General features: G+C 35.9%; 1 protein-coding gene across 15 annotated transcripts in view; it reads right to left on the bottom strand.

Annotated features, from left to right (window-relative positions):
- The window catches only part of LRRC9 (leucine rich repeat containing 9), a 125039-nt gene that overhangs the window by 38543 nt on the left and 64274 nt on the right, over window positions 1-22222 (bottom strand). For 12 of the 15 annotated variants that reach the window (XR_012002199.1, XR_012002198.1, XM_026000584.2 and 9 more), the window contains 9 exons: window positions 19212-19403; window positions 17966-18091; window positions 15509-15643; window positions 14165-14342; window positions 11548-11768; window positions 9912-10034; window positions 8498-8628; window positions 5930-6038; window positions 255-394 (listed from right to left, as the gene is read on the bottom strand). Coding sequence is in view for 13 of the 15 variants with exons in the window: in XM_026000584.2 (XP_025856369.1) it covers window positions 255-394; window positions 5930-6038; window positions 8498-8628; window positions 9912-10034; window positions 11548-11768; window positions 14165-14342; window positions 15509-15643; window positions 17966-18091; window positions 19212-19403 (1355 nt within the window). In the remaining 2 variants the exon portion in view is untranslated. The remainder of the gene's footprint in view (window positions 1-254; window positions 395-5929; window positions 6039-8497; window positions 8629-9911; window positions 10035-11547; window positions 11769-14164; window positions 14343-15508; window positions 15644-17965; window positions 18092-19211; window positions 19404-22222) is intronic. The other 3 variants (XM_072761677.1, XM_026000585.2, XM_072761680.1) reach the window with 1 other exon arrangement.

Genomic DNA, 22222 nt, shown 5'->3' with positions numbered 1-22222 from the left:
TTAAAAAAGCATTAAACTTAGAATATCTTTTCCTTTTTTTTTACAATATAGGTATGAAATGCAGGAAGCAGGGAAAAAGCAATGACAAAGGACTATTTTGAATATCTTTTTATTTGTGATATTTATTATTAGAATATAGCTATTAAATAAGTATTAAAGTAAGATAAATGTAGATTACTGCTATCACTAATGTGACTAACTGCTTTATAAACTCCCAACCAAAATTGTTTATAATTGTGAAAGAAAGATAGTACCTGTTTATTTTTGAAGTTCCTTGTTGTCCATAGCCACTTGAAGGCACTTTCTGGTAGAGTAACTGCCTGTTGGTCAAGTGAGTCTGAGGTTTTACTCTGGGTATGATGGATTCAATATGATTATAATTGAGGCACAAGACCTATAGAAAGAACACCTTATTAATCAGACATTTAAATATGAAAACTACTGTATATATATTTTTGGTTTAGATTATTAACATCCTAAAAACTATTAAGATGGTATAGGTAAAATGTGAACTATCCAACATAATTTAATAATATATCAGTGTTAAAAATGACATACATTTTTATATCCCAAATGGTCTGGACTTGGCTTTGAATGTGTTTTTTTTTTTCACAATCTGACTTACTGGGAAATGACAATATTTTAAACAAAATAATGGAGACCCTAGAAAGCTGTTCAACATTCTCAATTAGCACTTCTGACTTCTTCAAGCCTGATATAGGTGAAATAATTCTTTGTTGGAGAGATCACCATTTCCCTATGTTTAAAAGGCCTTTGTAGATGGCTTAGCCAAAGGTATAGGACAGGAGGCAATAAGGTTGCTTTAAGAACTTCAGTATCTTCCAATTTCATTCCATACCTGCTCATTATAGAGGAGCCCTTCCAAAATAAATGATAGCCTCAGAAGGAAAAATCTATGTATAATTAGGGTTCCAGAGAGTGCTGAGAGGGACAGAGGGCCAAAAACCATATTTGAACAAATCATAGCTGAGAACTTCCCTAATTTGGGGAGGGAAACAGGCATTCAGATACAGGAGATAGAAAGATCCCCCCATAAAACCAATAAAAACCATTCAACACCTCAACATTTAATAGTGAAACTTGCAAATTCCAAAGATAAAGAGAAAATCCTTAAAGCAGCAAGAGACAGGAGATCCCTAACTTATATGGGGAGAAATATTACATTAACAGCAGACCTCTCCACAGAGACCTGGCAGGCCAAAAAGGGCTGGCAGGATATATTCAGGGTACTAAATGAGAAGAACATGCAGCCAAGAATACTCTATCCAGAAAGGCTCTCATTCAGAATAGGAAGGGACATAAAGAGCTTCCAAGATAGGCAGAAACTGAAAGAATATGTGACCACCAAACCAGCTCTGCAAGAAATATTAAGGGGGACTCTGTAAAAGAAAGAGGAAGCCCAAAGAAATAAGCCACAAAAACAGGGACTGAATAGGTATTACGATAACACTAAATTCATATCTTTCAATAGTAACTCTGAACGTGAATGGGCTAAATAATCCCATCAAAAGACGCAGGGTTTAAGACTGGATGAAAAAGCAAGACCCATCTATTTGCTGTCTACAAGAGACTCATTTTAGACCTAAGGACACCTACAGCCTGAAAATGAAAGGTTGGAGAACCATTTACCATTCAAATGGTCCTCAAAAGAAATCTGGGGTAGCAATCCTCGTATCAGATAAATTAAAGTTTATCCCAAAGACTGTAGTAAGAGATGAAGAGGGACACTATATCATACTCAAAGGGTCTATCCAACAAGAAGACCTACCAATCATGAATATTTATACCCCTAATGTGGGAGCTGCCAAGTATATCAATCAATTAATAACCAAAGTAAAGACATACTTAGTGGGAGACTTCAACACAGCACTCTCTGCAAATGACAGATTTTCTAACCACAACATCACCAAAGAAACAAGACCTTTAAATGATACACTGGACCAGATAAATTTCAGATATTTACAAAACTTTACATCCAAACGCAACTGAATACACATTCTTCTCAAGTGCACATGGAACTTTTTCCAGAATAGACCACATACTGGGTCACAAATCAGGTCTTAACTGATACCAAAAGATTGGGATTGTCCCCTGCATATTTTCAGACCATAAAGCTTTGAAACTTGAACTCAATCACAAGAAGAAATTTGGAAGAAATTCAAACACGTGGAGGTTAAAGAGCATCCTGCTAAAAGATGAAAGTGTCAACCAGGAAATTTGAGAAGAATTAAAAAGATTCATGAAAGTAATGAGAATGAAGATACAACCATTCAAAATCTTTGGGATACAGCAAAAGCAGTCCTGAGAGGGAAATACATTGCAATAGAAGCATCCCTCAAAAAATTGGAAAAAACTCAAATACACAAGCTAACTTCACACCTAAAGGAACTGGAGAAGGAATCGCAAATAAAACCCACACTGACCAGAAGAAGAGAGTTAATAAAAAGATTCAAGCAGAACTCAATGAAATATAGACCAGAAGAACTATAGAACAGATCAGCAAAACCAGGAGTTGGTTCTTTGAAAGAATTAATAATATAGAGAAACCAGTCTTAATAAAAAAGAAAAGAGAAAAGACTCAAATTAGTAAAATCATGAATGAAAAGGAGAGATCACAACCAATACAAGTAAATACAAAAGATTTTCAAAACATATTATGAGCAGCTATATGCCAATAGATTAGGCAATCTAGAAGAAATGGATGCATTCCTGGAAAACCACAAATTACCAAAACTGGAACAGGAAGAAATAGAAAACCTGAACAGGCCAATAACCAGGGAGGAAATTGAAGCAGTCATAAAAAACCTCCCAAGACACAAAGTCCAGGGCCAGATGGCTTCCCTGGGGAATTCTATCAAACATTTAAAGAAGAAACCATACCTATTCTACTAAAGCTGTCCCAAAAGATAGAAAGGGATGGAGTACTTCCAATCTCGTTCTCTGAGGACAGCATCACCTTAATTCCAAAACCAGACACAGAACCCACCAAAAAGGAGAATTATGGACCAATATCCCTGATGAACACAGATGCAAAAATTCTCAACAAGATGCTAGCCATAGGCTCCAATAGTACATTAAGAAGATTATTCACCATGATAAAGTGGGATTATCTCCAGGATGCAAGGTTGATTCAAACTCGTAAAACAATCAATGTGATAGATCATATCAACAAGAGAAAAACAAGAATCACATGATCCCCCTCAATAGATACAGAGAAAGCATTTGACAAAATACAGCATCCATTCCTGATCAAAACTCTTCAGAGTGTAGGGATAGAGGGAACATTCCTCAGCATCTTAAAAGTCATCTACGAAAAGCCCACAGCAAATATCATTCTCAATGGGGAAACACTGGGAGCCTTTCCCCTAAGATCAGGAACACGACAGGGATGTCCACTCTCACTACTGCTATTGAACATAGTACTAGAAGTCCTAGCTCATCAATCAGGCAACAAAAAGAAATAAAAGCATTCAAATTGGCAAAGAAAAAGTCAAACTCTCACTATTCGCAGATGACATTATACTGTACATAAAAACCCAAAAGACTCCACCCCAAGATTGCTGGAACTCATACATCAATTCAGCAGTGTGGCAGGATACAAAATCAATGCCCAGAAATCAGTGGCATTTCTATACACTAACAATGACACCAAAGAAAGAGAAATGAAGGAATCAATCCCATGTACAATTGCACCCAAAAGCATAAGATCCCTAGGAATAAACGTAACCAAAGAGGTAAAGATCTATACCCTAAAAACTACAGAACACTTCTGAAAGAAACTGAGGAAGACACAAAGAGATTGAAAAATATTCCATGCTTATGGATTGGAAGAATCAACATTGTGAAAATGTCTATGCTACCCAGGGCAATTTACACACTCAGTGCAATCTCTATCAAAATACCATGGACTTTCTTCAGAGAGTTGGAACAAATCATCTTAAGATTTGTGTGGAATCAGAAAAGACCCCGAATAGCCAGGGGAATATTAAAAAAGAAAACCAGAGCCGGGGGCATCACAATGCCAGACTTCAGGTTGTACTACAAAGCTGTGGTCATCAAGACAGTGTGGTACTGGCACAAAAACAGACACATAGATCAATGGAACAGTATAGATAACCCAGAAATGGACCCTCAGCTCTATGGTCAACTAATATTCGACAAAGCAGGAAAGACTATCCACTGGAAAAAGGACAGTCTCTTCAATAAATGGTGCTTGGAAAATTGGACAGCAACATGCAGAAGACCACGTCTTACACCATTCTCTTACACCAGACACAAAGATAAACTCAAAATGGATGAAAGATCTAAATGTGAGACAGGAATCCATCAAAATTCTAGAGGAGAGCACAGGCAACCCTTTTTGAACTTGGCCACAGCAACTTCTTGCAGGGTACATCTATGAAGGCAAGGGAAACAAAAGCAAAAATGAACTATTGGGACTTAATCAAGATAAAAAGCTTCTGCACAGCAGAAGAAACAGTCAAAAAAACTAAAAGACAACCTACAGAATGGAAGAAGATATTTGCAAATGACCTATCAGATAAAGGGCTAGTATCCAAGATCTATAAAGAACTTATTAAACTCAACAGTAAAGAAACAATCCAATCATGAAATGGGAAAAAGACAAGAACAAAATTTCATGGAGGAAGGAAGACATAGACGTGGCCAACAAGCACATGAGAAAATGCTCCACATCACTGGCCATCAGAGAAATACAAATCAAAACCACAATGAGATACCACCTCAAACCAGTGAGAATGGGGAAAATTAACAAGACAGGAAACAACAAATGTTGGAGAGGATGTGGAGAAAGGGGAGCCCTCTTGCACTGTTGGTGGGAATGTGAACTGGTGCAGCCACTCTGGAAAACTGTGTGGAGGTTCCTCAAAGGGTTAAAAATAGAGCTACCCTATGACCTAGCAATTGCACTGCTGCTGATTTACCCCAAAGAGACAGATGCAGTGAAATGGCAGGATACCTACACTCCAAAGTTTATAGCAGCAATGTCCACAATAGCCAAACTGTGGAAAGAGCCTTGGTGTCCATAGACAGATGAATGGATAAAGGAGCTGTGGTCTATGTATACAACAGAATATTATTCAGCCATGAGAAAGGACAAATACCCACCATTTGCTTCAACGTGGATGGAACTGGAGGGTATTATGCTGAGTGAAGTAAGTCAATTGGAGAAAGACAAACATTATATGGTCTCATTCATACGGGGAATATAAGAAATAGTGAAAGGGATTAAAAGGGAAAGGAGAAAAAAATGAGTGGGAAATATCAGAGAGGAAGACAAAACATGAGAGACTCCTAACTCTGGGAAATAAACAAGGGGTAGCGGAAGGGGAGGTGAGCAGAGGGATGGGGTGACTGGGTGACAAGCACTGAGGGGGACACTTGACAGGATGAGTACTGGGTGTTATACTGTATGTTGGCAAATCGAACTCCAATAAAAAAATATACAAAAAAGGGGGGGGGGAATCCTTCCAACTCAGCTCTACTGCAGAGTAAGATTTATATGACAATCATATATAACTGAGGTCAACTGAAATAGTTTTGGAAAGTAATACTTTTTCTTTCTTGGCAAAAAAACCCCGTTAGGAATAATTTCTCTTCTTTATTTTTTTTAAAGATTTTATTTTTTAAATTTATTCATAGAGACAGAGAGAGAGAGAGGCAGAGACAAAGGCAGAGGGAGAAGCAGGCGTCATACAGAGAGCCTGACTTGGGACTCGATCCAGGGTCTCCAAGATCACGCCCTGGGCTGCAGGCGGTGCTAAACTGCTGAGCCACCGAGGCTGCCCAATTTCTCTTCTTTAATAACATTAAAATGAATTTTAATCCAAAGTAAAGATTACAACTTGCACTGAGAACCTTGAAAGAAAAAAATTCATGAATGACTCACCTTCACATTAGGCAGATAGATTAATCCACTGAATGACGTAAGATTATTGTTTTGTAGGTTCACATTACATACATTTCTAAATTGGTCAACTGGAATCAAATCCACGGTTCTGAATTTAGATAAATATAGTCACAATTTTAATAGAAAAATTATGTAGGGGAATCATTCAGGTACAATCCCAAAAACATTTTATTTTTTTTTTTTTTATTTATTTATGATAGGCACACAGTGAGAAAGAGAGAAGCAGAGACATAGGCAGAGGGAGAAGCAGGCTCCATGCACCGGGAGCCCGACGTGGGATTCGATCCCGGGTCTCCAGGATCGCGCCCCGGGCCAAAGACAGGCGCCAAACCGCTGCGCCACCCGGGGATCCCCCAAAAACATTTTAAAAACAACTCTGACAAATGCTACGAAAAAGAATTGCCTTGGTGTAAAGTATATGGGTCAAATAACTGGATAAATATATGTTTTTGTTGGACACATATGTAAGAAAGTGACATAGAATTTGATTACTTTAAAAATATCCATAAACATAGCACTATCACAAAAGAAACTTTTAAAATAAACACCTACAATTTCTTTATAAGTTTATATACATGTTCATGAAATTGCAGTGCAGTGATGGAGTAAATCATAAGATTTTCAGGTTATAAGCTGCGGTTATAAGCCCATTTTATTTTATGTGAAACACGTTATTTCTGAAATACCAGGAAGAGGTTAGGGATGGGAAAGAAAAAGGGAAAGAAAGCAGGTGAGGTCTTTGGAAAAAGAGTTTTTTGTGAAATCTCCTGAAAACTTTTATGGCATTCCATCTTGTAAGGATGCTTTCATAATTAAAAAGAATGCTTGATTCCTAGTCCATAGCTGTACAACTGTTCCACCTTTCTTTAAGCCATGATAGAGAAGATTACCTGCCTTAACCACTTCTTTAACTAAATCCTAAATCCTGTAGTTAAAATTATGACATACTTTTATCCATTAAGAAGGCATTCATTCAATATATTTTTATTAGTATTTTCTAACTACAGACTATATGTTTGGAAAGGCTACAACAAATATGAAAATGCACTGTCTCTGCCCTCATGAAATGGGATCCCCAAAAATTAAAATAATAATGGAAAGTGAATATACTAGAGTTAGATGTTATGGCATTTTAGGGAAAGAAAAACTGATCTGGAAAGTCAGGAGTCACTTTACAGTGGAGAAAGATCTTAAAATGAGCCTTGGGAAATTTACAGGGATTTGTCAGGCAAATTAGAAGAAGAGTTCCAGATAGTGGAACAAGCATAAACAAAGGCAGAAAAAGAATCATAGCATCTTGTGATTGAGATTAAGGAACTGAATATTTTAGAACTTCTGGAGTATAAAGAGTAATGGGCAGTAAAGGTAAAGATTATAAGAGATAAAAATAGATAATTAAAAGAGTCTTCCATGCCATATAAAGGAATTTTACATTTTATTTTGTAGACAGTGGAAAGCCACTGATCAATGTTGAGAAGGAAGTGATCTGATAAATCTTGCATCTTAGAATAATAAATGGATTTGCGAGGAAGTTTATGAAACACAAAAAACCCAAAACTATCACCAAGAGAGTTTCTAAAATAGTTCATTTCCCAATGTAGGCCAGAGGTGGTGACTGTGGAAAGAAGAGGGGAATTATGAGACATACTTACAATATGGACTCTGAAGAACGTGGTGATCAATTACAAATGGAAGACAAAGGAGAAAGAAATGACCCTTAGATTTTTGGCTTGGGCAACATCAGGGGGATGTTGTCTTTTAGATGCTATTTGAAGAGCAACTGAATATTCAAGTAAAGAGCTCAAGTTTGGGCTAAACTTAAAGGGCCATCATATAAATTAAAAATATGGCTAAAATGTCTGTCTGTGAAAAGTACAGAATAAGAAACAGAGACGAGAGGAAAGATTTGTCAGGGGGACAGTGAGAAGAATAGCATCAGAGGAATGATGGCAGTAGAAGCCAGACTGCACTGGGTTAGAGTAATATGATGACATCTTATTTATTTTTTTAAAGATTTATTTATCTCTTTGAGGGAGAGAAGCAGACTCCCCACTGAGCATGGAGCCAACATGGGGCTTGAGCTCACAACCCTGAGAATATGATGACATTTAAAAATTTTTTTAAAAAATATTTTTATTTACTTATTTATGAGAGACAGAGAGAGAGAGAGGCAAAGACACAGGCAGAGGGAGAAACAGGCCCCATGAAGGGAGTCTGAAGTGGGACTCGATCCCGGGACTCCAGGATCACGCCCTGGGCTGAAGGCAGGTGCTAAACTGCTGAGCCACCCAGGGGTCCCTATGATGCCATTTTAAATCATAGTGCGTGATAATGCATTTCAAAGAGTGGTGAAGTTACCATGAGATTTTATTTTATTTTATTTTTTTATTATTATTATTTTTTTACCATGAGATTTTAAAGTAGGGAAGATGATTTTTTGAATTATTGGTTATATCTGGATAAGATGTATATTAAATTCTAAGCCTTAGAAAATGACAATAATTACATATTTATAATTTCAAAAAACATATAATGAAATAATTGTACCTGATGGATGATGAAGTCCAATTTAGTTCTTGCATTTCGGTGAAGTTTGAATGTCCTTGTCGTTCTGCAATCATGTCAGAAGTAAGTCTGCCACCAAATAAATCTTTTGCACATTCAGTCTCTGGTGCTTCCTATATATGAGGACATTTAGAAAGTGATGTCTTCTCTTACAGATGACTAAATGGCATTAATTCTTTGGTTTTAGGTAAAAATGGAGCGGACTCATTTCTTCTTATTCCTCGTCTTAAATACAGCTGAAACTCCTACACATTATATATATGAAATAAACATAAAGTAGACCAAAAGGTGCAGAGAAGGTAGACCAGCTAGGAACCTTGGGACCTGAGGAATGGCACTGTGGTGAGTTCCCTGGCATATTATTGTGATTTATAATAAATATATATTTAGTTTTTATCCACTGTTCCTGGCCTGGCCATGTGGTTAGGCAGGAGAACAAGGGAAACCTGGCCTATTAAAGGGATGCCTATAAGAGTCAGGGCCCCATGGAAATTTAAGGAGTACAGTACAATAGGACACATTGATGCCTATCAGAACTCCCTTCCAGGTTTGAAAGGTGATGGGAATTAACAAGCAGATATCCCCGTATGCTCACTTAGGGTGGCCACCTGGCTTTATGAAATAGACACTGGAGGGTCTGCAGCAATGCAGAGGTGGTCTGAATCTAGACATTTTTCTCTTGCACCCTCTGAGGCACAAAATACCAATAAGTACTGTTCTGTCTGCCAGAAAAAGAGACCAAGACTACAGATGACTATGTGGCAGATCTCCCTCATGGGAAGGCCTTGAACATAGCTGGCAAATCAGACTGATTCTGGTAGCCCTAAGGACTGCAGAAGGGTCTTGACAGAAATAGAAACTGAATCTGGACTGGGTTTTGCTTACCCAGTGGTAAATGCAAGTGCTCAGAGTGCTATAAAAGAACTGAGACAGAAGATATCAATGCCAATTTAGACAACTGACTGTTCTTTCTTCAGACCAAGGCACACATTTGAAGCCCAAAATGTCCAACAATGGGCAGTAAGATCTCTTCAAGAGTAATTGCTTGATAGAGAATTGGAATGGGAATTAAAACATTGGTTGTCTATAGTGGGAAGATAAAAGCATGAAGGGCTGGTTTACACATCTTCATGAGAATGCTCACACTCAGTGTGAACATGAGTGAGGCTAAAGAGATGTCCATAGATTTCTGTTTTTCTCCTGGTTCTGAGGAAGTATGCTGGTATGACTGTGCTATTCTTGCTAAGGGAAGATAATGCTCATACACCACTATCCTCTTTCATTCAAACCTAAGTTTGGTATCATATTAGTCATAAGGCAATGTTGAAAATGATTATGGCCTATGGATATATGAATATGAATTGGACCAAATGCTATGAGTCATAAAACAGCTTACAATAGAGATTCCATCCAAAGCTTTCAGTTCTGGAAGATGAAATATTACAAACAACCGGTAGTTTTCTTGATTCCATACAATAATGTTTCCATACATGTCGAGAATGACCAGGTTGCATAAACCCTGGGTAATAAAAACACATACATTTAAAAATATATCTATATATCTCTATCTATCTCTGTTTCTATCTCTACCTACCTACACACACACACATACGTGTAGCAAGTTTTTTCTACTACTCTAGCAAGTTTTTTCCTCATAAGAGTCTAACCATCCTTGAATTTTAATAGTTGAATTGCTCTATCATTTAATAGTGATTTCAGTGTTTTTAAGTATATATTTTATTGCAGGAGTTATCTTTGCAGACCAGTAAGTTCTGATTTTATATAATATTTCAGTGGGATGTGTTAGATGATAAGAATCTCTTTTAGGATGCTGTTGCTAAATGTATTATCAGTAGTAAAGATGTGGAAGGAACTTTGGTAAGTCTAAAACCATATGTTTTGTGTATGGGATAATAGTCTATTAAATACTATGCATGTTTGTATATAGATATAACAGGAATGAGAAACACTGCTTTCTGATGAGGGATAAAACTGATGTGCTTCTATCTTTTGAGAAAGTGGCAGAATCCATCTTAAGGGAAAAGTGCTTTCTTATTAGACAGGACATGCCGATGTGCCTTCACTGCGCAGGAAGAGCTCAGAGCAGAGGTGGATGGGAGAGGTTAAGACCAGTGGGAGTAACACTACTCTCATCATGATGTAAAATGGTTTATTTTCCTGCTGCTATCATTGGTTAGGTTGCCTCTGCAGCTTTAGAAGAAGTAATTATATTGAGGGAGTAGGAGGGGAGAAGACTGAACACAAGGAAAGATAGAAAATGGACATAAGTTTTTGGTAGGAGGTAAAGTACTACCTAGTGATATGGTATCAGCAAACAGAAAGAGGCCATCGTGAAAGTCCCAGTGGTAGGGAATGGCCATTGAACTTTAGAAACAGTGAAGTCACACAATGCATTTGAGCGATTTCCTATTCTGTGCTATAGTAAACTTCCCTTTTATTCAAATTTTCAGATGGGGCACCTGGGTGTCTCAGTGGTTGAGCATCTAGATGCCTTTGGCTCAGGTTGTGATCCTGGGGTCTGGGATTAGAGTCCCGCATCAGGCTTCCTGTGAGGCGCCTGCTTGTTCCTCTGCCTATGTCTCTGCCTTTCTCTCTGTCTCTTATGAATAAATAAATAAATTAATTACTTAAAAAATTTTCAGGAAAGCCTATTATATAGTAGCCTTGACTTAGACATTTCGTTGGGAGAATTAAAGAGGACAAAGCTGGGCAAAGTCATCCAAAAAGAGTTGGGGTCACCAGTAAGAATCGATGAGAGATAATCAAGAATTCCTCTGAGAACAGGAAATGTTAAAGACTCTAACTCCCCAACCACGGGGACATTATACACGTTTATGTATGTATAAATAGAATGCAAATACGTTTTAGTAAACCTTGTTAGTCTTGATTTTTACTTTCTTTATATTTTTCTATATCTTCCAAACCTATACATTGAACATGCATTATTTTCATAATATAAAAAGACAGTACATATTTTAAAAAACAAAAACTTTACCACCTCAGATAGTCACCTTTAAATTGTAGATCTCCTGATTGAGAGCAATATAGTTGTTGCTTATGTATAATTCAATCAGAGTAAGAGCTTTTTGTAAACCACTCAATGAAGTTATTCTGTTGTTCTCAAGAGAAAGGGAGTGAAGATGAAGCATGTTATCAAAAGTATGTTTTTCCAGACCAGTGAGAAGATTATTATTTATGCTGAGGCGGGTTAATTTAGTCAGCCTGGAAATGCCTAGAAAAATAAGCAAATACAAGAAAAAATTCAGATAGCACTGAAAAGCTCATATAAAAAATGGCTGGCCATTTTACTCTTTCTCTTTAGACTCTATAGTATTAGCTATCATTGTTTTAACTTCTGTTTAAGATGGATATAATGTATTCCAGCTAATATATTAAATTCCGGTTTTGGATTTCTAAGTAGACTCAGTCTTCTTAGGTGTTAAGGGAAGCTATTATGTAGGAAATATTGAGTTTTGCTTTCAAATAACCTTCAAATAATATAATTAAGATTTTCATCATCATAGTCACACAAAGCTAAAAAAAAATCACCAGCCCCGATTTTAAAACATTTAAAATAAAGCACTAGATACACCACTTTGGAAAGTATTCCTCATTGTGGCATCATTTGTATTAAAAAGAACCATTTGGCCTAATTCTACCTTTAGATGCTTAAAAGTACTTCAAGACAGAATTTTATTTTATTTTATTTTATTTTTTTTAAGACAGAATTTTAGAAAATGCCACCCCTTACTACCTCTAGCTCTTATGAATACTAGGTACTGGAGGCACTTTTTAACTATATGTAGGTAGGATGGTGCAAGTTGAAAGATGAGAACTTTGGGAGTCAGAGTTTGTTCCAAAGTATTACTAGATTTGGGATCATAGGTATATCATGTAAAATGTTGTAATTTCTGTGCTTTGTTTTCCTCATCCATAAAAAGAATGTACTAAGGGGAGCCAGGGAGGCTCAATCGGTTGGGCATCTGACTCTTGATCTCAGCTCAGTTTTCTATCTCCTGACTGTGAGTTCAGTCCCCATGCTGGGCTCCACACCTAGCTTACTTTAAAAAAAAAAAAAGGACAGACTGAAATCTGCTTCTTTTTTTTAAATTTATTTTTTATTGGTATTCAATTTGCCAACATATAGAATAACACCCAGTGCTAATCCCGTCAAGTGCCCACCTCAGTGCCTGTCACCCAGTCACCCTCACCCCCCGCCCACCTCCCCTTCTACCACCCCTACTTCGTTTCCCAGAGTTAGGAGTCTTTCATTTTCTGTCTCCTGCTTCTACGGGGTTATAGAATCAAATGGAATGGCATTTGGAAAACATCATTTATAGTTTTGGCAAATACATTTTGTGTATGCTGGATTTTCACACCAGCCTTCATCATGGGACTACGCAATGCTAAATTAACCTGATCTAGGGCAAGTTAGGATAAAACCATCACAGCAAAAAATCCTTAGATGGATATTAAACCTATCTGTGTCTGGAGAAAAGAAAAGAAATATCTGTTAAAGTTGAGTGAGGTAAAACTATCATCTCTGAAAAATGGGTATAGGAAAAATATAGGTTAGAGGATTCTTCCCTTCAGTAGGCTTATGGATGAGAATAAAAAGGAAACCAGGTTCCCATTATACATACAAAGCAAAACTAACACCTATTGTATAGGAATGGAAGACTAGTGATGGTTCTAAAGACAGATGTCTGAGCTACTCCCAGGTTTACTCAATTGAAATCTACAAAGGAGAGGCCTGTGAATCTGTATATTCAATAAGTTTCCCAAGTGATTCTGATGATCAAGTAAGTTTTAGAAGCAGATTGTTAAGAGTAAAAATAAAGTATAACAAATGTTATACATACTGTTTTTTAAAGATGTTTATTACTTGATTTTGCATATGTAATTTTTTGAAATAGAAATTTTCTATTTTATGAAAAAGCACACACACACACAAGCTGAAAAGAATCCAACAATTCAAAAGTGAGTAAAGTATAAATTAAGTCTCTTCCAGCCATGATTTTCCAGATCTTACCTTCTCTCCTTGACAAGAACAAACATGTTAGTGAAATGCACAACCAGAAATATTCTATACCTAGATAAACCTAACATTAGTAAAGCTGCTCAACAATACTTCTTTATATGGATCCCTATAAAAGGTTATATAGTACATTTGCTTTTCAACCTCTAGTGAATAAAGTTTTCATTTTTGTTAAAGTCTTCACATTTCCAAATGTAACTTTAATTCCATATTTTGAAAAATGAACTGGGCTGCTTTATCTTTTTCAAAAGCACACTTCATTCATTCATTCATTCATTCTTCACATTCTATAGATATTAATTACTGCCTAGTTTGTAATGCGCTAGGTTTGGTAATAGGTGGTAGACACTGTCACAGAAGAGAGGAGAGGAAAGTTAGAGGAGGTAAAAGTCTGCTAGCTGGGCTCATTACGTATAGCAACTGGTCACAGATCCTACCAGCACGAGTGTAGAACGCTCTGCCCCAAACCTTCTTGGAACTTCTCTAGACATCTTCCTCCTCAGACTCAGAAATTCTGTCCTCAGTGTTATTCATTGTTTGCTCTTGTTAATTAGACGTTCATACTTTAAGATTTTCAAATTCTCAGATACCTTCTATCTTTGAGATGCAGTTTCCATCCAATGTGAGCTCTTCCAAGTTAACACAAGATTCTAAACCTTCCATTTTGGTGAGATTATTGTTGCTGAATGATGCCCATTTCAAATTTTCCAATTTTTCTAAGTTTGTGATTTCAAAGAGATGTTGCCCATCTAAATTTAAAGCAGTTATCTGTAGAATAATTCACATTTTATATTACTTCTGAATCTTATCAATAAACTCAGTGCTACAAAAAGGCTAATGAAATAATTAGTGACATCAAAGGAATTAAAAACACAGTGAAGCTTACAATAGAGTAAAATTTGATAATATTATAACTCCAAGAGGACTTATATGGTTTTATGGACACTGTGCTGTGCCAGATTCACACCAAAGTGAAAGACTTGTCCCAGCTGCTGAGAGTGCTGCTAGCAGAAAGCCTTTGGCTGTCAGTGCCTTTTGGGACAGCCTCAGCTGCACAGAGCTGTTTTGACGAAGGTCATGCTTTTTCCCAGGCTGGACCACATCCAACAATAGAGGGATATAAAGGCCTGGCCATCTCAACCCAACCTGGGGCAAATTTATAAGGCCATTAATTCTAAAATTCACTGTGGGGTCAGCCAGAGCTGTCACTGGGCCTGTATCACAGCTAAATATATATATATATATATATATATATATATATATAAATCATATATATATATATATAATCTGGTAATAAAAATAATGTATAAGACTGCTTTGTGCAGCAAAAAGAAGCTGGTGGTGCTCTATAACCCTTTCCCTTATCCTTGGCTGAATTCTGACCAGTTTCCCTAGTCCAATGCCAGGATTCTTAATTTCTTTTACATTGCTGCCCAAACTTTTGGCTTGATTTCTGGTTCTGAGCTTTAATGCTTGCCTGCTTATTTTGTATTACCAAAACATACCTTTTGGTCTTACAGTGTATCTTTATCTTAAATCTCCAGTTTTATGATGACCACCATTAATGTCTAGTCCCTGTGACATTACCACTCATGACTTGACCTCTCTGTCCATTTTATTTTTTAAATTTATTTTTAAAAAAGATTTTATTTATTCATGAGAGACATGGAGAGAGAGGTAGAGACATAGCCAGAGGGAGAAGCAGACTCCTCGCAGGGTGCCTGATGTAGAACTCAATCCCTGGACCTTGGGATCATGCTCTGAGCTGAAAGCAGACACTCAACCATTGAGCCTCCCAGCCATCCCTCTCATTTGGCTTTTCCAGTTTTCTGCCCCTTACCTCTTTGTACCCTCTTTATGATGCACAGACCAAAGCTGACTAAAAATCAACTGAATTAAGTTTTTATATTAGGTTTAATAGAATTAGCTTTTACCTTCAAGTACCAATTTCCACTCAGATGTAAATGTGGTCCTAACTTGGAAATCTGTGTCAGAATTTTGGCAGAAGGCCATATACTAAGTATCCGTGGTCTCTCCTCTTTAATACTAGAATGCCGTAAGAGAGATAACTAATAAAATAAAAAACACATGATGAATAAAGGAAATGGCATAAAGAAGGGTCATTTATATACAGTTAAAAGTATTGTTTCCTAGATGAGTGGCCCAATGTACAATCTTAAAATGTGTCATTTTCTTTGCCTTAAAATGTTTTCAGTATCTAGATATATGTTATGTATTTTACTTTTTGTATTAGCAGATATTTAACCATTAGAAAATAATATTTATAGAACGATTAAAGGATTGCTGTAATACAAATATCCATATAATCTATCCATTAAACAAGTTCCAGAGCTAGAATATTCCTCCCTGTGTGCCCATCCTAATCCTTTTCCTCTCCTTCCCCTCAGAAGCTATCACTCATCTCCCATGAATCAATCAATGACCTAAGAAGCAAATGATCTCCAATTTTATATCTACCATTCATTTGCTTTATAGACCTATGTTTGTGCCCATACATAATATATCATTTAGTCTTATACATATTGGAACCTAATGCACATTGAATAATAAATACATATTCTTCTATGGGTTGCTATTTTGCTCAACATTGTGTTCATGAGATTCATTTGTGCTGCTGCATGTGGTTGTAGTTCATTCATGTGTCACTGCTCTCCAGTATTTCCTTAGTGATTCTCCCATCAATGAACACTGGGGCTGATTTCAGTTTCTCACACTGTTGATATGAATATTCTTGACTCCTGTTGCATACATGCAAGAATATCTTTAGCGTATATACAACTTGCTGGGTTTTAGGGGAAATATATATTCAGCTTTCCTAGATAATGCAAAATTATTTTCCAAAGTGGAAAATACAGTTTCCAACTGTAACTTTTACTTCAAATTTTTGCTAAAACTTGATATTGTCAATAAAAAGAAATAATTCCTGAAGAAGAGTTGGGGATTTACCCTACCAGAAATCAAAACTTACTAAAATTGCCAACTGGTGGCTATAATCGGTAGATTATGTGGTTTTAATGTTTATTTTCTTGAATGCTAATGTGGTGAAGCATCCTTTCCTGTTATTTGGCTGTTCTGATTTCCTCTCCAGTATCTTTTGCCTTTTTTTCTGTTTGGTTGTCTTTTTTCGGATATGTTCTGAATATGTAAATAACATCTTTTGTCAGTTAGATGTGTTGCAAATTTTTCTCCCAGTATGTAGCTTGCTTTTTCTCTTTCTTTATGGTGTGCCCTTTATGGAACAGATATATTAATTTTAACGTAGACAAATCCAGTCTTTTATATTTATGTTCTTGTTTTCTTGAGTAATAAATTCTTCTCTCATTCAAAGTCATAATGATAATCTCTGATCTTTACTTCTAAAGCATTCTTGATTTTGACTTTTACAGTCAAGTCCTTAATGGACCTGTCCCAGTGCCTTTTATTGACTAACCTCCCTGATCTGTAAAGGTAGCTCAGTTTGTTATTTATCAAGTTTCCGTGTATATATGGGTCTACATTGGTTCTGTTCTCTTGGTCTGTGCCAAATCTACATTTTTTTTTTAAAGTAGGCTCCACACCCAGCATGGAGGCCAATGTGGGGCTTGAACTCATTGACCCTGAGATCAAGACCTGAGCTGAAAATCAAGAGTCAGACACTTAACCAACTGACCCACCTAGGTGCCCCAAGTCTATTGTCTTCAGTGATTTTATAAGTTTTGATTTCTGGTAGGATAAATCCCCAGCTCTTCTTCAAGAATTAAATATATTTTTATTGACAAAGGAAGTTCTTTCCTTCATTTTGAATAGATCCCAAATTAAACACCATATTAAGAAACTAATATTCAAATATCTCACAAAGAGTAAATAGCTAGAGAACTAGAGTAAAGATATTTAAGATTAAGCTACTTTGGCCAAAGTATAGCATTCTTAATCTGGATAATATGAACTTTCTCCATGCACCCCAAGTTAATAGGTTATGTGTTTTTTATTTTGTTTTTTGCCAGATACATATCATATCACTACTAGGTAGGTAGTTCACTAAGTGCTTTATTAAGGCCTCTAAGCTTACCTTATCCACAGAAAGTTATTTTCACTTCTATAAAGGACTCTGGTGAGTTCAGGTTGACTAGGAAAAAAAGTTACCCTAGAGGCATTTTTGTTGATTTTTAGGGTAGTGCATTAGGGATAAGTATCCACACAATCAGCTGGTATTTAAACGGGATATATTTAAACAGGAAAAAAAGTTCAGGTGTATGATTGTTATATATTAACTGACTTTTTTATTAGAATGCTAAGAGAGAATACAACATCTTAATAACAAAGCAAGAGTATGGACAATATAATTTGTATATTCTAAATTGCACAGGAAATATTAGACAGTAAAACCCAACCTGAGTAATCTTTGTTCCACTAATAAATTTCATAGCTGCTGTTGCTTCTTCTTCAGAAATGAGGAGTCCATCTAAATGAGTGAGAGTCTTTAATCTGCCAATAACACTCAGCCTTAATGTGGCTGGCTTGGAAAAAATAACAAAAAGTTAATTTTTACAAAATATATATAATTATGGCATGGAAAGGAGTGCTTCTTCATTCCTTCCCATGTAACTCAAAATTATGCATCTCCCACTTTATTAGATATATCTACAAATAAGGGATTAACTTAGTTCTTTAATAGCTGAACTTAAATTATATTTAAGAACTAATCTGTTTTGTTTGAAGGTAGATGGCTCTATTCTTATGAAGGAAGGGAAGTCCTATAACCTGTCGAAAAGTATGGTGAAAAAAGTGTTCAGAGAATTGCAGTGTCTCTGCTTATCCAGATCAGCAGTTAATCAGCTCTATTTGTGATTCTGTATCGATCTTTGACATTTAGTTTGGCAACAGGAAGATAGCTGTACTATGTCCAGGCACATTCTGGGTTTACTTTGGCAAAAGAAAAATATCCTTCAATTCTTCTGAGCAAAAAGGAAGAGATACAACAATGTAAACACAGTAATATGGCAAATTTAATAGAACCAATCATTAGCCTTTTTTGAAAACGTTGAACACAGTCATATATATTTTTGAAAAGCAAAGGAGGATTTTTGAATATATAAAGTTGGGGCTTATTTTAAATACTTGAAGATTCTTAAACCTAACTATTGATACTGAAATTTCTAGCATGAATCTATGTCTTTTTGTGATGAGAAGAAAATAAGTGTTCAATCAAATTTCCATTTACAGCAGAACATTAGCCTTTATAATACAGGTTTATCATGGGAAGTGACAAATTTGTTCCCCTGTAATGGTATGCCTCTGTCACTGTATTCTATTATCCTTGACCCCACTGCCTCATTACCATAGGTTTTAGCACACTGAACTATATAAATTCTCCCAAGGATTGTAAATGGCAGTGGTATCTAACGCTCTTTAAGCCATAATACTCTCAAGCTATTAGAGCTTATCAAAAAAATCTTTTCTTATGTAATATTTGATTCATTTGATCACTACACTAAATTCAGCTTATGAAATACTTAAAGGAATTCTAACAAAACACAGATAGTTTGCCTATTTCTGGCTATTACTGAATAGTAGTAAGAAACTGGCTTTGAAATAAAAATGATCGTTTGCTTTTTTATAAACACATCTGCTGCATACCTTTTGCCATGGATTATGCCTAATATCAAGAGTAAGAAGGCTTGTGGTGTGTTTGCATAACATATTTATTTCATCACCAGATTTTTTCAGTTGATTCCAGCTCAAGTCTAAGTGCTTCAGTTTCATCAGACCTCTAAATCCCTCCAGGGTTATCACATGGTTATGGCTTGCATCCAAATATTCAAGGTTATACTGCAAAACATACAAACAGAAGTGGTGCAAAAAAGGATCATAGATTGTATTTACAGAGTTATTTTCTCTAAGATTCACTAAGTACTTTATATAATTTTTGGTAATTCTTACAGAAAACCTACAAAGTAGATATATTGCAATTATGGTATCAGTCTATGTATTATTCCAAAGAGCTACAGGCATTTTATTTGTAGACTTTTCTTAATTCTCAATTCACCCTTATAATATAGAGTGACCGTGTTTGTTTTCATAGAAAAGAAGGTGAAGAGTAACTGATAAGATAATTTGTCCCTAACAAACAAAGAATTACACATCATGCTCTCTGGGCACTGACTTATACCATTAAACCCATACATAGTCTGGCTAAAAAAGGTTCATCTTTAGAGGTAGAAATTAGGCCTATTCTATAATTCTCTCTTTTAAAAGTACATGACTTTTAAAAACTTGAAAATCATTAAATTTATGCACATTCTAAATTGGAAATTTGGGAAATATAAATAAATTGAAAGAAAAATAGAAAGCACATATAATTCTATTGCTCAGAAGGAACCACTGAAAATCTGTTTTTAAATTATATGCACATATTTTCTTACATAAAACAGACTGTATTATATAGAAATTTGTATCCCTTTAACATTCACACATAATTAAATATTCTTCAAAATTGTTTTTCACGATTGTATAATATTTTAATCAGTGAATTATTAGGATTATTTCAAACATTTTACTATGAATAATTATGTGGCTTTAATTATTGGCAACATGACAACAAACATCCATAATCATGATACTTTAACTAAGACTCTACTATTTTTTCAGAAAAGATTTTTAGAAATGAGATTATTAGTTTTAAGGATTTCTATATTGTTAGATTTTTTTTTTTTTTTTACATTTTCTTTTTCTTTGAAGTAAGCTCCATGTCCAGTGCAGAGCCCAATACAGGGCTCAAACTCATGACTGTGAGCTGAGATCAAGAGTCCGATGCTCAATCAACTGAGGCATCCCTATATTGTTAAGATTTTTGATAAATGCTGCTAAATAATTTTCAAGGAAGTTTGTACCAATTTTTTCTTCCAACAGTAGAATATGGGAATGGTCATTTTCTTAAATACTAATTGAACTGCCTTTTTAAAATTTACATTGCTTATTACCAGTGAAGTTGAACATCTTTCCTAAGTTTTGAATTAGTCATTAAAATTTTTTTTTGTTTATTGTTTTTCTTATCTTTAGCCATTTATCTGTTCAGATCTTCATCTAATTATTTTTAAGAAGTCTTTAAGATTTCAGGGGCAACTGGGTGGCTCAGTTGGTTGAGCATCTGCCTTTGGTTCAGGTCATGATCCCAGAATCCTGGGATAGAGTCTGGCTTTGGGCTCCTTGCTCAGCGGGGAGAATGGTTCTCCATCTCCCCATCCCCCTCTCTCCTCTTGGTTGAGCTCTCTTTTTCTCAGATAAATAAATAAAATCTAAAAAAAACCAAAAAACAAAAAAAAAGAAGTCTTTAAGACTTTAATTTGTTACAAATAAAATTTTCTTTTTTTAACATTTTATTTATTCATTTGACAGAGAAAGAGGGAGGGTGCACAAGCAAAGGGGAGTGGCAGGCAGAGGGAGAGGGAACCATACGTCATAAAAAGATAACTGCCTTCTTTCCTTGAAAATGGGGATGGGGCCTTCATGTTTATATTCTCATGGGATAAAATAGACTCTATGAACTCGGTAGTTATTCATGGAACAATATTTTCAGTTTGGTAGCAGAGGTCTTATTATTTTTGTACTTGAGTTTGTCTTTCTTAAATTATAATACACTAAAGCCAGCTTACAAAGACTGAAACCTACAACACCTCTTTTCAGTATTCTTAGAGATAAGGTTCATTCTCTAAGTATAAATTAGCTCTCTCTAGACATCAGGGACACTTTAGCAATATATTTTTCATTGGAAAAGATAAAATGGAACTATGATCTCAAAAAAATTAGCACATAATCTACATTAAGATTGCAAATAGCCATACATATCTGTCTTTCTCTGGCCAACTCTGACTGTGGTGGAACTATTTTCGGAGAAAAAAAAAAATCTCTTCCTGTTCCTTTCTCTTAGATACTCTCTTTCCCTGATAGTTCAGGTAAGAGAATGACAAACATGCAGCTTAGGACTTTTAAATTTATCTTATATGGATGTCTTGTTTAGAGTTTTAAAAACTCTATAAATATCATACTGTGTATATCTTTTTCCACCATTAATGAAGCCTAAGTCTTCCATTATATAAGCAATGTTAGGTTGGGTATTTTGATTTAAAAGTCAAGGTCTGGATGATGAACATTTAAGAACAATATATTTACTTTCTGCAACCTAGTAGAAGCAACTTCTAACACACAAGAAGGGAAACTCTCCATGTTAGAGACATGCTTAAGGGAAATGATAATAAAAATGAGATATCTCAAAAGCAAATTAAAAAATTTAGAAGATAGGGATGCCTGGGTGGCTCAGTGGTTGAGCGTCTGCCTTTAGCTCAGGGCGTGATCCCAGTTCGGGAATCGAGTCCCATATTGGGCTCCCTCCCTGCTTCTCCCTCTGCCTATGTCTCTGCATCTCTCTCTGTCTCTCATGAATAAATAAATAAAAACTTAAAAAAAAAACTTAGGGGGATCCCTGGGTGGGTCAGTGGTTTAGTGCCTGCCTTTGGCCTAGGGCATGATCCTGGAGTCCTGGGATCGAGTCCCATGCCGGGCTCCCTGCATGGAGCCTGCTTCTCCCTCTCTCTCTCTCTCTCTCTCTCTCTCTCTCTCTCTGTTTCTCTCATGAATAAATAAAAAGCATA

Source organism: Vulpes vulpes, chromosome 6 (genome assembly GCF_048418805.1).
Source record: "Vulpes vulpes isolate BD-2025 chromosome 6, VulVul3, whole genome shotgun sequence".
Lineage (NCBI taxonomy): Eukaryota > Metazoa > Chordata > Mammalia > Carnivora > Canidae > Vulpes > Vulpes vulpes.
This window is presented reverse-complemented; position numbering and strand designations above follow the sequence as displayed.